At 31.2% G+C, this 16,671-nt stretch overlaps 1 protein-coding gene across 5 annotated transcripts in view; it reads right to left on the bottom strand.

Moving 5' to 3' along the window:
• The window catches only part of LOC126741626 (brother of CDO-like), an 87,763-nt gene that overhangs the window by 12,639 nt on the left and 58,453 nt on the right, over positions 1-16,671 (bottom strand). For 3 of the 5 annotated variants that reach the window (XM_050448138.1, XM_050448140.1, XM_050448139.1), the window contains 8 exons: positions 15,111-15,241; positions 14,757-15,053; positions 14,455-14,704; positions 8,009-8,220; positions 7,706-7,953; positions 4,634-4,853; positions 4,380-4,574; positions 373-524 (listed from right to left, as the gene is read on the bottom strand). In XM_050448138.1, coding sequence (XP_050304095.1) covers positions 373-524; positions 4,380-4,574; positions 4,634-4,853; positions 7,706-7,953; positions 8,009-8,220; positions 14,455-14,704; positions 14,757-15,053; positions 15,111-15,241 — 1,705 coding nt within the window. Of the gene's footprint in view, positions 1-147; positions 173-372; positions 525-4,379; positions 4,575-4,633; positions 4,854-7,705; positions 7,954-8,008; positions 8,221-14,454; positions 14,705-14,756; positions 15,054-15,110; positions 15,242-16,671 lie in introns of all 5 variants that reach the window. The other 2 variants (XM_050448141.1, XM_050448142.1) reach the window with 1 other exon arrangement.

The following is a 16,671-nucleotide window of genomic DNA, read 5'->3' as shown; positions in this document are numbered from 1 at the left end:
AAATAGCTTTGGTTAGTAATAAAACTGTCTCATAATTTGACATTCTACACTGTCTCAATGTTCAGAATCTAACGAGCATACAATTAGGCAACAAACAAATGTTAGTTTAGGCATAACAAATTCATACTTAAAATAGTTGCTACATACATTTTCATTTGCATGCAGTGCGGACCTAAAAAAGAAATTATTGAAAACAATAAATATAGTTTTATTAATACATATTTCGTGAAATTTAAGTGAATATTTTTTTATTTTTGTTGAACCCTTTAGGACAAATACTCCGTCATCAGAACTACATTAAAAGGACCAATATTCCCATGTCAATTATATGAGTTTTTAATAAAAATATTTAAACCGAAAGTTGATTCTTACCTTATCAGCCTCTGCTAAAGGGTTAGAAGTGATAGTTATTCTATTACCAGGCAGGGCACAACCATTTGACCGAGGAATAGTTTTTGGTTCCGCCCCATAATCGTTGCTATCGGCTGCTATGTGGTGGTCTACGGTCGGTTTATCTCTGGAACCTGGAATATGTTAAAAATCATATAAATGTCAAACCAGAACATCCGAAATTATATAAATAATTTAACGGAATATAGGAACGTTATTATATGAGTTGGACGCTTTAAGAACTAATTATTGTCAACTTATTAAAACATTATTTGTAAACATTGAATGGTTTTATAAATTAATACTATAGCATCCGCAATATTTTATATACAAAACTATAAAAGCACAGGGTGATCTTGGAAAATGTAGTAGATGCAATGGAGGTTGAATTCTAGATCTCTAATATTCATTGAGTCAAGAGGACACCCAAAAATATTAATTGGCCAGGCAGTCAGAAAGCAACGTTTGAGAGAAATGTGTGTAAGTTGGTGTGTTGGAAAAGAGTTGTGTTTACTAGTTAAATCAGGCTGCTAAATTTAATAGTGGTGAATATGTGAGAAATAGTTGATCTTGAGTAGATATGTGGCCATTATGCGTAAGTTTGTACAGATCTGTTTTTATTTTGCGCATCTTGAAGCGTCTGCTGAAGCCCTTACTATTCTAGGTGACACTAGCTAGTCGTCAAATAAAGGAAGATAACATGTGTGACATATGTATATATTAAAATGTGACATTGTGTAAATTGATGTTGACTGAGATGATGCAAGGGAACGGAAGTTCCCCGGTGAGTATATTTTATTATTGCCAAAAGTTGACAGAACAATAAATATGGTTTTTTTTTATTATTTTTATGTGATGTTCGAGTTTATGTCTAACAATATGAGTAGGATGACTGTTGAGTGAATTTGCATTGTAGAGACCCATTGGCTAAGAACAACTCTGACAGGTAATAAACCACATTTTAAAGCGTATTTTACAATTCAAATATTCATTTTTTTGAATATCTAATTTTAAAATCAATGCCAGAGAATTCAGTAAAAAATTCCCTAAATTAGCAAAATCCAGGAAAAAATTGTCAAATATTTATGTTTTGTAAATAAATTATGCAAAAATCGAGTTTGGAAATCAATTCTATGAAATTCAACCGAAAATTTAATTAATTTGCAAATTTCCAAAATTAAGAACAAAATATTCAAATATATATCATTTTTTCAAGTAATTTCATCATCAGTTTCATAGAATTCAATGACAAATTCCTTAAATTTAAAAATGACTACAGCAACTGCAATATTTTATATACAAAACTATATAAGTACAGGGTGATTTTGGAAAATGTAATGGAGGTAAAATGCCGTGACATTTTGTAAAAGGATACGAGGTTTTGCCTTTAATCAACCATCATCAATTTTTTTATAAAAAATCTACGCTTCTTTCTCATGGAGGTTTTATGCAAAATTTGGAAATAATTATTGTTCAATCTTATTACGAGAATTTTGATAGTTTAAAAACGCATGCATCGATTTTATTGATTTTAGTTTTATATGAAAGCCGATGAGTTTCTTTACCAAAAAGACCCTTACAAGTTTCCTTGTAAATGCAACCATTTTGGAGTTACTGAGTCTTTTTTGAATGGACCAGAAAAATATTTATATTGTCCTTTTTTTAAATGACATCATTTTTTCCATTTTATTTTAGAAAATTACGTTAAATGCCTGGAGGCCAGAAAGTTACACAAAAAACTCCTGCAAAATATTTCAAAAAAAAATTATTTTAATCTCTGGAAGGCGTAAAAATTTCTATCAAACGTTTGAAATAAAATAGAAATATAATCTAGTTTTCTGGAAAACTTACAGACTTACGTTAAATGCCTGGAATAATTAAAAAATTACTTGTTATGAAAAAATTCTAAAAACATGGAAATTTTTTAAATTCAAAAAAAATTAAAAACACCAATAATTTACCATAAAAACCTAAAACTTAATAAAAAATTATTTAAAACGCCTGGAAGACGTGAAAAATGACTCTGATATCCTGATATAAAAAGAACCTTAAATCCAAATACTTAAAATAAAGAAAATACAAAAACTTATAAATAAATAGATAAAAAGCTAAAATTAAAAAAAAAATCCAAGTCCGAAGTCCTGGAAGAAAACGATATTTTATTTCAAATGCCTGAAATAATATAAGAATGCTCGAAAAATATTGACTTCAAAAACTGAACAGATAAACTTATTTTAAAACATTAAAATTAGAAGATAAACTTTTTTTTAAATAATAATAGTAATTTCCCGAAATTGTCGGGGATTACTTTGGCTACAACTGTGTTTATTATTTCGATTAAAAATGCCACAGTTTGCAAATGTACTTTCATTGAAGAGTAAGAGCTAGAGGTAAGTTAATCACAAAATTTTTAGTTTATCTTGCGCCAAAAATGTATAATGTTCTACCACCAGAGTTAAAGGGAATAAAAAACAAAAAAAAATTAGCAAAGAATGCACAAAAACATAATATTTTCTCCTAATTTTTCTAGGATTTTAAGTAGGTATTATAATATAGTCCTTTTTCATAGATTGTTAAGTAATATTAGATTAGGTATTTATTTCTGTAAAAATAGCAATCACAAGCAATAACTAACGCACAAAGGAGTATATTTCACACCGAGGCGTTACAACAACTTGAATTATTAGTAAAAATTCATAGTTTCTAGTAAATTAGTTGAAAAAATCAATAAATGTGGTAGTGTGTCAGGGTTTACTGATCCCTCCAAATAAATAAATAAATTGGCCCACCAAAGTCTATATATTTCAACATAGGTTGAATAATCATATTCTCAAGAAAATTGGGATAATCAGTATACAGTTTTTGAGCTAAATTAATTTTAAATGGCTTAAATCCGTTTTTTTTTAATTATCCCCAAATACTCTGTGTTCACATTTATCTACAAAGTAGTTTTTTTTTATGTAGCGCAATAGTTACAAAAATCGCTAATCCATACCTCCTTAAGAAATTTTCTTTAGTTCTTTCATCCATTCTATCTCCATATTTATTTTTAAGCTTATTAAACATACCAAGATTTTTATCCTTTATTAATTTTTTAGGTTTTAAGTAAAGTATGGAGCGGTTGCTGTCACTCATACATTAACAAATACACTTCTGACGTTTTAATGCCATTTCTGTCGTATTTATATCATATCTCGCTATTTTTCATTCGTAAAAACTATAATTGCTTAAATTATTAGTATAATACTTGTTACTTTGTACTACAATACTAACAAAACATATTATATTTATGACAGTTTATATATTCTCTTGTCAGTTTTAGCACAGCTAACTGCGGCAAATTTAGTTTTTTTTTCCGAAAATTCGGGTTTTTTCAAAAAAAAAAATTAATTGTTTAAAAATGTAAAAATCCAATATAGCGCCATAAGAAAGAGCTGATTATGGTTAGACAAAAGACGAAACGTCGTATTAAAAATCTAAGAACAGCACGTAAAAAGTGGCAACGCAAAGGTGCAAATTATTTTAAAATCGCATAAGAAATAAGCTCAGAAAAAAATAAAATCGATTTTTCAAAATTCAGTATTTATTCGAATATATTAGGAAATTAAATTTTTTTTTCAACGACATATTGTTAAGATCAAAAATTCTCAACTTTGCCCCAACTTTATGTGACTCTTATGGATTCCGAGATCCCCATGTTGAGGCTCGAATTTGAAACACCCTGCATATTTACTGTATCTTAAGAATTATTACAACATTATAGTTTTGTGCCCTATAAATGGTTATTATGTTGAGTTACTAAAATACATTTGCTCTATAAAAGATCTGAAACATAAAACCTCATTAACGTCTTTGTCTGCTCTTAAAATTATCTGTCTCGTATAAATATTTTGTAAAGCTACTTTAATACTACTAATAGTCAATAGACTGCAAGAAAACCCAAGCCTAAATGACATGACAAAAAGTCCCTAAAAAACCCAATTTCTCACCTGACAATTTCTTTCTCTGCCACTTCCTACAGACAAAAAGCAAAATAACTCCGGTAACGACTAGGGCACAACCAATAACAGCACCCGCAATAATTATGTAAATACTGTTATCGCTAGTTGCTATAGATTCTCTGCCGGCATTTTTAGTGTTCGATATCGTCGCCGACGTGGTAACTGTCGGACTAGCTGGAACAGCTGTAAAACATAATTGCAGTTTTTTTTATTAGAAAAAAATTAGCTATGTAAAGACATACGTCCGGTTTTTCCTTTCATGAACGGACTAAACTCCCCGGCCAACTTTGAGTTGAAACTTTGCAGTTTAATGTCGTATTGGGTGTCCGGCTGCAAGTAATTCACGACGTACGTTCGGGTATTGCCGTCTTCTACGGTGACGATCATGTAATCGTCTCCAGCGGTGGTGGCTACGATGTAGTTTATGTAGAAACCGTCTACTGTAACGTTAGAGGGTGGACACTAGAAAAAAAAATGATATTATAATTTTTAGAATTGGAACTTATTATATGTGGAAGTTTCGGCTTGAATTAAGTCGCGTACAGGATTTTCTAAGGTGCCAATATGAGTGTGCAACAGTAATTTTGGTTGTGAATATTGCCTCCCGTAAAACCTCTCCATTTAACATCGATAATTTAAAAACTATTCAAAGAATTTCTATGAGGTTATGTGCGTACTGAGGCAGTTTTGGTTCAGAGAGAATTTTTTATCATCACAAGAAATTATTTGTTGCTTTATTTCATATTCAAGGAATAATATGGCCACGTAATTTTTACCAGATTTAATAATATTAACTACTAAAGAAAACCGAATTTGTATTTTGACAGAAATGAAAATTGACGTAATATTGCATGGAATTAATTAATTTCTAATTACTTTTAACAGTAGAAAATTTTATTGCTAAAGAATTTCTGAGTTTCACACCAGAAGTCCAGTAATAAGAAATTACCTAAAAAATATTCCTAAGTGGTATATTAATTAGGGATACTCTTTAAAGAATACTTATAGAATAATCTGGGATTATTGAAAATAAATCTATGAAGTATGTTTTAAATTATTTCAACTTTTAAGGACGTCCAATATAAAATCAAAAAGTGTGTGTTTTGTAGTATCACGTGAATCCATTGGTGAATTCCTATCTAATAATAAATATCTACTAGATTTCGATGGAAAAGGCTTGGGTAATCACGATATCAATTAATGCAATGAAAATAATTTGTATAGTTAATTAAAATCATAAAATCATCGAAGTACATAAGATCATTGCTTTTGGCTAAGTGAGAAAAACATCAAGAAGGTCTAAGTCTGGAAATGTACCTGGCTATTAGAACCTAGCTTTCATGAAGCCGTTTTTGTAGGTAGTTCAAGTAAGTTCTTCTTATTTAATTAGAGTTATTTATATCTTTTCAACATTTTGAATTCATATTAGTTCAGTTTTGAATTTAATCCAAGCAGTAAAAGACATTTTTAAAATTTCTTTTTCCATACTACATTTTCTATAATAAATCAATTTTTTCTTAATTGATTAATTTAGTTTCTAGCATACAATATGATTATTAGCATACAATATTTTTAATAAGTTTAAAACATTATTACTTAATTACTTTACACGCATAACTCTAAGGTAAGTTACCTTCCTAAGAATTTCTTGACAAAGTGGCACACCAGCGATTTAATTAGTGACTTACGTTAGATGTTATTGGACCACTGTGTCGCTAATTTAATAGCCTTTAATTTGACATATAGTACCTGAGTATGAATATTGCAATTTAAGGTAAAGGCTGAAAGGTTTTAATTAATGATTTTTTTAATAAAATTGAAAATTCTGTACTTAATAATTTGAAACCTATTCTAGGCATTTCTATGAGGTTTTTAGTGACAGTTAAAGCAATTCTTACCAAACAATTTCATCTATAAAACATTCTCGTAAGTCCCAAAATAAGTGTGTTTTGGTCAAGCTATGCCTGAGAGCATATTTTCCCACAAAAAGTTCAATTCTATCCCTGATAATTTAAAAAGTATTCCAGGTATTTCTATGAGGTTTTCAGTCATAGTTAAAGCAATTCTTACCAAACAATTTCATATACACAACATTCTTTTAAGTCCCAAAATGAGTGTGTTACAGCAGTTTTGGTCAAGCTATGCCTGAGAGCATGTTTTCCCACAAAAAGTTCAATTCTATCCCTGATAATTTAAAAAGTATTCCAGGCATTTTTATAACGTTTTCAGTCAAATTTAAAGCAATTCTTACCAAACAATTTCATATATAAAACATTCCTTTAAGTCCCAAAATGAATGTGTTACAGCAGTTTTGGTCAAGCTATGCCTGAGAGCATTTTTTCCCACAAAAAGTTCAATTCTATCCCTGATAATTTAAAAAGTATTCCAGGCATTTTTACGAAGTTTTCAGTAAAAGTTAATGAAACTTCCATGGAACAATTTCATATATTAAGAATTTTTGTAGCTGAAATGCTGCCCGAATTGGACTCAGATTTACATGAGATTGACCCAAAAAAACTTTTTTACGACTCTACAGAGAATTTCTAAGGATGAATTTTATGTATAAACATCCTTTTTCAGGTACACAATTAAGCTGTGTCCAAAGTACCATAAGATTGCCATTTTTAATCCTGATCATTTCAAAAGAATTCCAGGCAATTTCATAAAGTTTCACAACAATTATTTATATCAAGAGTCCTTGAACCCAAAAAAGTATTGAGGTAAATTCAATTTTTTGATTATATAATGAAGTGACAAATAATTTTTACATCTTCACAAACTTTTAAATATTTCCTACAATTAATTACAAGCAAATTACGAGAACGTACGCCTATGTTTACATTTATTAACTCCGCCTACTATATATGGACAACTGTCAAAACTTGACCTGCTAGGCGGGGTTAATAGAACAGCGTCGTAGATATTTTTTTTTTAAATTTTAAACGAATAGTTAGATTTTCTAATAAATATTAATAACTCAGAACCTTGAGATAAGAAATTTCTGAGCTAGTAATGAATTAAGGTTGTAAGTCCATGTAATATAAATAAGCTTTCAGATGACAACCTCTGATCTGATCTCTTGATCAAAAGGTTAGAAAACTAAGAAATTTTTTCCAGGTAAATAAGCTGGAAAAAATGTGGAATTTTAAAAGATTTACAGATATTCTGTAAATCTGTGCTAGAAGTTTTTAACATAATCAACGGAACACCCTTAATATATATTAATTTGAATAGGTTTTAGTATTTTATTGTTTGTATTTAGGTCTGATAAGGCACGTGTAACCTAGAGACTTCTGTAATAAAATTCAACTGACCTCCCAATAAATCTGTATAGCGGTATGGTTCAACGTTTGCACGCTCGTGATAAGACACGTGGGCAACGGATTCTTCTCGTCAAAGTCGAGCCTTCGCAAATGGAACTTTTTCGACGTCGCACTCATTTTCGAATCGTTGTTTATATACACGGCGGCCACCCGAAACTTATACGTATACTCGGACTTTAAACCGGAAATCTCGAAGGAGGTTATGGTCGGCGGTATGTCCGTGTTAGCGGTATTCCAACCTGAAATGATGGCACAATAACAAAATGTCATAAAAAACGGGTTTAAGTAGGTTACTCTTGTTCCCCCCGAAATTGTTGTCTTTGGCCCTGATTGGGCCGACCTCTTTGTATTGGACTTTGAAGAATTGAATGCGTAATCCGTTGTTGTTGGAAACGTTCCATCGGACCACCACGGTGTCGTCTTTTACGCGGGATATTACCGGTTTACTTGGCGGCACCATTTTCGGCGTTTTATGTTTGGAGGGACGTTTTTGGTTTTGGCTTTTCCTGAAAAAAATCTCTGCTTAATACTATTAAAAATTATTTAGAAAATAGGATTGAAACTTTTTTTAAATAAGGAACTTGGAAGAGTAAAAGTTGAATGTTTCTTACAGGATTCGAAGTGGCAATGGTTTGGTTGGAAAAGGGCAATTTTAACCCCAAGGACATTTTCAAGTTGTATCAATTCATGTTTTATTTCATAAGAATTAAAATGTAATAACTCTAACTAACTAAAAAATTATTTCAACCCATAACAACGGTCAAAATACTCCAAGGATAGCTGATCTACCAGTAGATTTAAAGGATCAAAGTAAGTATGATGGTAAAATTGACAAACGAATATAGACGGTTTATTTAGAGTAAAAATAGTCAAGCTATTAAAAAAACCTGAAGCATGTTTTTCCTCTATTATAAAAGATATAATTGCTCTCACACAAGATCTTACTATGAATTATTATATTTTGGTAATGGCTGGCTAGAATGATTTTAAAAAGGATCAAATTTTTCGCGATATTAATAGTAAAATGAAATATTGTACAAATACAAATATAATTTTTACCTCTATTTCCTACTTTAAATACAGATTTGGAAAAAATTCAATAACAAACTTAAAAGCTTTATATAGATTAGACTATTATAACGAGAAGGAAAACAGTTTTTGTTGATAATTGTAAAATAAATCAAACCTTATATATGTACCAACTATATCTTTGTTTATAGATGTTGAATTAAATAAAAAACAGGTGGAAGAGGCAAATTGTAATAATCAATCAATAATTACTTATACTCAATCCTGCAAATGATAATTTTTTAGAAGTGGGTGTAGGCGAACTTTTAATATCATAGATAAAAATAATAATATTTTTTTATTATAACTTCATGCATGTAGTTTAACAGGCTATTTAAATGAAATTTGTGACTTGACCATTAAAAAAAATCCAGTAGTAGTCGCATTGTCTGAGACATGCTTAACAGATAATATTTTGGGCACAGAAATTGCTGGCATTGCTGGTTATAATGTGTATAGAATGGATAATAACAGGAGAAAGACTGGTGGAGCATTAATCTACGTAGAAGATAAATAGAAATAATAGAAATAATCTAAAAATTAAACAAAAAATTCAGGTGTGTACACAGAAAAAACATATTGGCTAGTTGCAATTGAAATAGTTTATAATAATAGGCAATATTTTATAGTTTCTCTTTATAGGTCTTCTAGTTTTTCAAGGGTTGAGTTCGAAACTTTTTTCTTGGGTGGTTTGATGAAAGCATTCTTGATAATCAATCTTCTTTTTGAACTAGGGAGTCAGAAAATTTTAATTGATGTGAATTTATTGTACTTGACACAACCTCCAATCCTTAGACAAGGATTCAATTATTGATCTAGTGTTAACAAACCATCAGAATATGTTTCAAGCCAGACTATTGGAAAGTCCAAGAATCCACTGATCACTACATATTTGAAATTTTGCACAACAATGTATAATCAAGGGAGCCCAAAATCTTGCAAAGTAAAGGAAGATATATTGATTTTATCAGTTTAAACAATCTACTGAAACATCGAAATTTTAGTTTTGATCATTCTAATATGAATGAATTTATTAGTACCGTAATAAATAAATTAGATGTTATAACTCCGTTAAGAACAGTTAAAATCTTATCCTAGATATAAAGTTTCGTGGAATGATGTTCTATAATAGGGATGTAAGTTATAAGTTATATGAAAATAATAAAACTTCTGAAAACTTCAATAATTACAAAGAAAAAAGAAATTTGGCATTAAAAATAATAAGGGTTGAAAAGAGAAAGTACTATGAAGATAAAATATATGGAAATAGGGCAAATCCAAAATAGATGTGGAAACTTTGCAAGTATTTATACCAAAAAAGTGATTAATTTACAGGAAGTGGAAATTAACGGCGTTAATAAGTTATTAATATGGAAAATAATGTACCCAAAAAATTGAAGCACTATTTTATAAACAGTATAAATTAAATTCTATTAAATGTAGTCAGAACAAAAATTGCAGAGGAATTAGTAAACCAGGATCGTAATTTGAACAGTAGATTTTATAATTTTAATTTAATTAATTATACAGAACTTAAAGAACTGTTGTTTAACGTGGCAAATAAAACGTTGTAAAAATTCAGGGTTAATTTCTATATTGTAATAATTTTAATTTTAATAGGACATTGTATGCTTCAACTTTCAACCCTGTATTCCTTCTGGATCTCGAATTATGGATGTTTGGCTTCAAAGAATTCGATTTTTTCTTTTAGATTTTCAGGGTTGATTTCTCCCTTGTGTAATTTTTTTGGCAAAAAAAGCTGAAATAAATGTGCAACTATTTTATTAGTACTACAATTTATGTTTCAAGTTTCAGATCTGTATCCCTCCTGGTTCTTGAGTTATGGATATGTGGTCATAGAGAATTTAATTTTTTTCCTAGGGTTAGTTTCTACAATGCATAAATTTTTTTGAAAAAAATGCTTAATTATATGTTAAATTATTTTATTAGGAAAATCTATGTTTTAGGTATCAACACTGTATCTCTTTTTATTCTCGAGTTATGGATGTTTAGCTTCAAAGAATTTAATTTTTTTTCTAGGCTTTCAGGGTTAATTTGTCCATTGTACAGTTTTAAAAAAAAAATGCTAAAGTAGGTATCTAATAATATTTCACGGACAAGCTGTGTTCCAAATTTCAACCCTGTATCCCTTTTGATTCTTGAGATATGGATGTTTAAACTCAGAGAATTAAAATTTTTCTTGCAAGGTTTCAGGGTTAATTTCTTCATTGTACAATTTTATTTGGAAAAAATACTGAAATATGTATCTAATAATTTTATTAGGACAACTCGTGTTTCAGTTTTTGACACTGTATTCCTACTGGTTCTTGAGTTATGGATGTTCAGCCTCAAAAACTTGATTTTTTTTTCCAAGCTTTGAGGGTTGATTTATTTGTTGTAAAAATTCAGGGTTAATTTCTATAGTGTACATTTTTTTTTTTGGAAAAATGAAATATGTATCCCATCATTTTAATAGGAGAATGTATGCTTCAAGTTTCAACCTTCTATTTAGTTCTCGAGTAATGAATGTTTGACATCAGAGAATTAAATTTTTCTTCCAGGATTTCAGGACCGATTGAACCATTGTACAATTTCTTTTTCGAAAAATTGCTAAAATAGTCGCCTAATAATTATTATATTAGGACAATTTGCGTTCCAATTTTCAATCCTTTATCCCCTATGTTTCCTGAGATATGGACGTTTAGTCTCAGAGAATTAACATTTTTATTGCAGGCTTTCAAGTTTGATTTCTTCATTGTAGAATTTTTTTGAAAAAACTATTTTATTAGCACAATCCATGTTTAAAGTTTCAATCCTGCATCTCGAGTTATGGATGTTTGATTTGTGAGAATTTATTTTTCTCTTTTAGGCTTTTAGGGTCAATATTGTATAATTTTTCCTCAAAAAATTGCTAAAACTGTTTTGGTGTGGACTGTATTGTTATATGGCCTGTATTATATACTGATGTATATATTCTTGTACGATTTGTAGTATTTTTTATAAAAGTGCCATTACAAAGTCTGTAAGCCCCATTGTAGTCTCTAGAGATTTAGCAGGGTTTCCATGATAGCAGTTGGCATGCTCTTGTAATGCATAGGCGGGCAAATCTTGGAATTTGAACAGTTCCGTTCTTGCTGTAGTTTCTTCAAGTTTTGGGCACTAAATTGTTACGCCTTAGGTTAATTTGGATCTTACCACAGTAGTATTGTACTCCAAGTCCTTTTTACTGCTCGTTTAGTGGCCATCAGGGCCATTCTGCTTTTGTTTATTGCGTATTCCAGGTTAGTTTAATATCAAAGTCTATATATTTCAACTTTCGTTTATATATATTAGTTTTGTTTATATTTCAATTTTTGTTAAAATATATAGACTTTGTCCTGAAGAATACTTTTAAGAGTATTAAACAACCACTGCTTAATTTAATAAATTGTTCTCTTGAAACTGGTGAAATTCCTGAACTACTATAATTATCAACAGTTATTCCGATACCAAAACTAAATAAATCTAGTTTAGTTAATGACCTAAGACCGATAAATTTTTTATGTGCGTTAGACAAAATACTGGAAAAAGTGGTGTATACATAGCTTGTTAACTATCTTAATAGAAAAGAGTAATAGAATATAGACTGCAATTTAGCTACTGATGCCATTTTTCTGGATTTTTTTTTAATGGTGAAAACTAGTCCCACTCTGATAGCCATAACTCAGCTGCATCGCTGACTTCGGCAATGCGGTTTACGGTTGGTTATAGTGAAAGGATAAGGGCACACGCCAGTATACTCGGCTTCATCCAACTAGTTGAGAAACAAAAAATATGGCTCTCAGAAGATGACCTATTTTTTTTAAATGGTGAAAACTAGTCCCACTCCGATAGCCATAACTCAGCTGCATCGCTGACTTGGGCAATGCGGTTTGCGGCTAGTTATAGTGAAAGGATAAGGGTACACGCCAGTATATTTGGCTTCATCCAACTAGTTGAGAAACAAAAAATACGGCTATCAGAAGTTGACCTATTTTTGTAACTTTGAGGTCAAAAAAAAATATAAGATAATTTTTTTGGAAAAAATGAATAGCATTTTCGTAATGTACGGGTCGAAATCTATAAGATAAAATATTTTCAAGAAGATTTAAAAACAAAAATTTTGTTCCTGAAAAAAATGCATACATTTGGTCATCAAAATTTTCAAAGTTCGAAGAAAAAAAAATCTCTCAAATCTTTTTGAAAATTTGTTTTCTTATAGATTTCGACCCGTACATTACGAAAATACTATTCATTTTTTCCAAAAAAATTATCTTATATTTTTTTTTTGACCTCAAAGTCAAAAATTTTTTTTTTAATGGTGAAAACAAGTCCCACTCTGACAGCCATAACTCAGCTGCATCGCTGACTTCGGCAATGCGGTTTGCGGCTAGTTATAGTGAAAGGATAAGGGTATACGCCAGTATACTCGGCTTCATCCAACTAGTTGAGAAACAAAAAATACGGCTATCAGAAGTTGACCTATTTTTTTTAAATGGTGAAAACTAGTCCCACTCTGATAGCCATAACTCAGCTGCATCGCTGACTTGGGCAATGCGGTTTGCGGCTAGTTATAGTGAAAGGATAAGGGTATACGCCAGTATACTCGGCTTCATCCAACTAGTTGAGAAACAAAAAATACGGCTATCAGAAAATGATCTATTTTTTTAAAATGGTGAAAACTAGTCCGACTCCGATAGCCATAACTCAGCTGCATCGCTGACTTGGGCAATGCGGTTTGCGGCTAGTTATAGTAAAAGGATAAGGGTACACGCCAGTGTACTCGGCTTCATCCAACTAGTTGAGAAACAAAAAATATGGCTCTCAGAAGATGACCTATCTTTTTTAAATGGTGAAAACTAGTCCCACTCCGATAGCCATAACTCAGCTGCATCGCTGACTTGGGCAATGCGGTTTGCGGCTAATTATAGTGAAAGGATAAGGGTACACGCCAGTATACTCGGCTTCATCCAACTAGTTGAGAAACGAAAAATATGGCTATCAGAAGTTGACCTATTTTTGTAACTTTGAGGTAAAAAAAAAAATATAAGATAATTTTTTTGGAAAAAATTAATAGCATTTTCGTAATGTACGGGTCGAAATCTATAAGAAAACAAATTTTCAAGAAGATTTAAAAACAAAAAAATTTTTTTCATTTTGTTACTTGTAATTTGTTGTTAGTATGTTTGATTTGCTGTAATCAGGTGTTATGGAAGAACGCAACCTGTGAATAACACCTTTTACGTGTACACATATATATGTTTATGGTTTATGCAATAAATATACTTCTTTCATATATGAAGAGTTCTTGTAGCTCAAAAATTGACGGAGTTAGACCCAGATTTATGAGGCCTAGACCTTTTAGGCGAGTCTAAAAATCTCATATGAAATACTCAAAAATCTTTTGATGAATTTCATATATAAAAAATGTTTTTAGCTGCATAATTTAAGGAGCAACAGCAGTTCTAGTCAAGCATTTTTTTCAGAACAATCTCACTTTTATTTACTAATAATTCCAAAACTACTTGAGCCATTTTAAGGAGGTTCGCACCTAAACTTGAAGCAACTCTCAAGGAACAATTTCATATATGAAGAATTCCTTGTAGCTCATTGCCTCTGTTATAGACACGTAAAAAAACAAAAAGGTGACTTACTTATGATTATGCCTGGGACGTGCATTTACAGGCACAATAAATTCGTCCAAGCTACTAGTCAAAGGGATAACCCTGATACTAATACTACTATAAACGGTTTTGACGACGTTACGGGCGAATATCTGTAAATTCCCCGCGTGTCTTTTCTCAATTGGCCTAAAGTAAATCTTGTTCCCTATGGCCTCTATACGGGAATCGTTTATAACTGAGAACCCGTTAAGGAACCAGGAAACTTGCGGTTCCGGCGTACCTAAAACGTTTCAAATTTTCAAATTAAATCACTCGAAAAACATTTAAATTACCCTTAACGTCACATACGATATCCATATTCTCGCCCTGTTTTATGTCGGTACTGTTCAAAAAACAATTCACGCTAGGCTCCTCGTTGTATTTGACGATCATTTGATGGGAGAGACTTCCGAACTCGTTGGTGTGGTTGCATACGTAGACGCCGTCGTCTTTTGATGTTATGTTCCTTATTATCAAGCCACCCGGGACCATTTCTATACGATTCGTAGGCAGTTGGGAGTGTTTTTTGAGCCACGTAGTCTTCGGGATCGGTTTGCCCACCGCCGAACATTCGAGAAAGAGGTCCGAACCTAGAAATGATTTAGAGAGAGACCATTTTATATATATAAAGAGGTAAGGTTACTTACCTTTTGTGGCGGTATATTCGTCCAGTGGTTTGCTAATAAACGTTGGGGCTTGTGAACGTGCGTTTTTTAGCACTTCTAGCTTCAGGGTAGCGGCTATGTCTTTTTTGACGAAGCTATTCGTGGTGGTACAGCTAGAGAGACAAAAAACTGAATTGAATTTTGAAATTTCACTTTGAACTATGATAATTAAAAAACTATTCCAGGCATTTTTATAAGGTTTTCACTGGAAGTTAAAGCAATGTCTAATGAGCAATTACATATATGAAGAATTCTTGTAGCTTCAAAATTGACTGAGCTAGAATCGGATTTACGAGAGATTTACCTTGGAGAGACTAATACAGGAACTTTAAATACATTTAGAGACACTTTTGAGTGATACTCATAGAAAACTCTTGAGGAAATTGTCGAGGAACTACCAAAGATGCAATTTATATATAAAACACCGTTTTAGGTGCAGGATTCAGTGAGTTACTAGACTTTTACTCACACTCTGCTTGGGAGAACTTGTTTTCAGAAAACCTTTACTTTGACCCACGATAATTCAAAAACTATTCCAGGCATTTTTATGGGGTTTTCACTTAAAATTGAAGCAATTCCTTGCAAACAATTTCATATATGAAGAATTCCCGTAGCTTCAAAATTGCCTGAGCTAGACTCGGATTTACGAGAGTTGGACCAAGGAGATGTTGAGACAGGAATTTTCAATTTTTTTCCGACAAATTTCACTTTAATTCATGATAATTTAAAAACTATTCCAGGCATTTTTATGAGGTTTTCACTTGAAATTGAAGCAATTCCTTGCCAACAGTTTCATATAAGAAGAATTCCTGTAGCTTCAAAATTGACTGAGCTAGACTCGGATTTACGAGAGATGGACCAAGGAGATGTTGAGACAGGAATTTTCAATTTTTTTCAGAAAAATTTCACTTTAATCCATGATAATTCAAAAACTATTCTAAGCATTTTTATGAGGTTTTCACTTAAAATTGAAGCAATTCCTTGCAAACAATTTCATATAAGAAGAATTCCCATAGCTTCAAAATTGCCTGAGCTAGACTCGGATTTACGAGAGTTGGACCAAGGAGATGTTGAGACAGGAATTTTCAATTTTTTTCAGAAAAATTTCACTTTAATCCATGATAATTCAAAAACTATTCTAAGCATTTTTATGAGGTTTTCACTTAAAATTGAAGCAATTCCTTGCAAACAATTTCATATAAGAAGAATTCCTGTAGCTTCAAAATTGACTGAGCTAGACTCGGATTTACGAGAGTTGGACCAAGGAGATGTTGAGACAGGAATTTTCAATTTTTTTCAGAAAAATTTCACTTTAATCCATGATAATTCAAAAACTATTCCAGGCATTTTTATGAGGTTTTCACTTAAAATTGAAGCAATTCCTTGCAAACAATTTCATATAAGAAGAATTCCTGTAGCTTCAAAATTGACTGAGCTAGACTCGGATTTACGAGAGTTGGACCAAGGAGATGTTGAGACAGGAATTTTCAATTTTTTTCAGGAAAATTTCACTTTAATCCATGATAATTCAAAAACTATTCTA

Source organism: Anthonomus grandis, chromosome 10, assembly GCF_022605725.1.
Source record: "Anthonomus grandis grandis chromosome 10, icAntGran1.3, whole genome shotgun sequence".
Classification (NCBI taxonomy): Eukaryota; Metazoa; Arthropoda; class Insecta; order Coleoptera; family Curculionidae; genus Anthonomus; species Anthonomus grandis.
The sequence above is the reverse complement of the archived record's forward strand: the minus strand, read 5'-3'. Positions and strand labels throughout refer to the sequence as shown.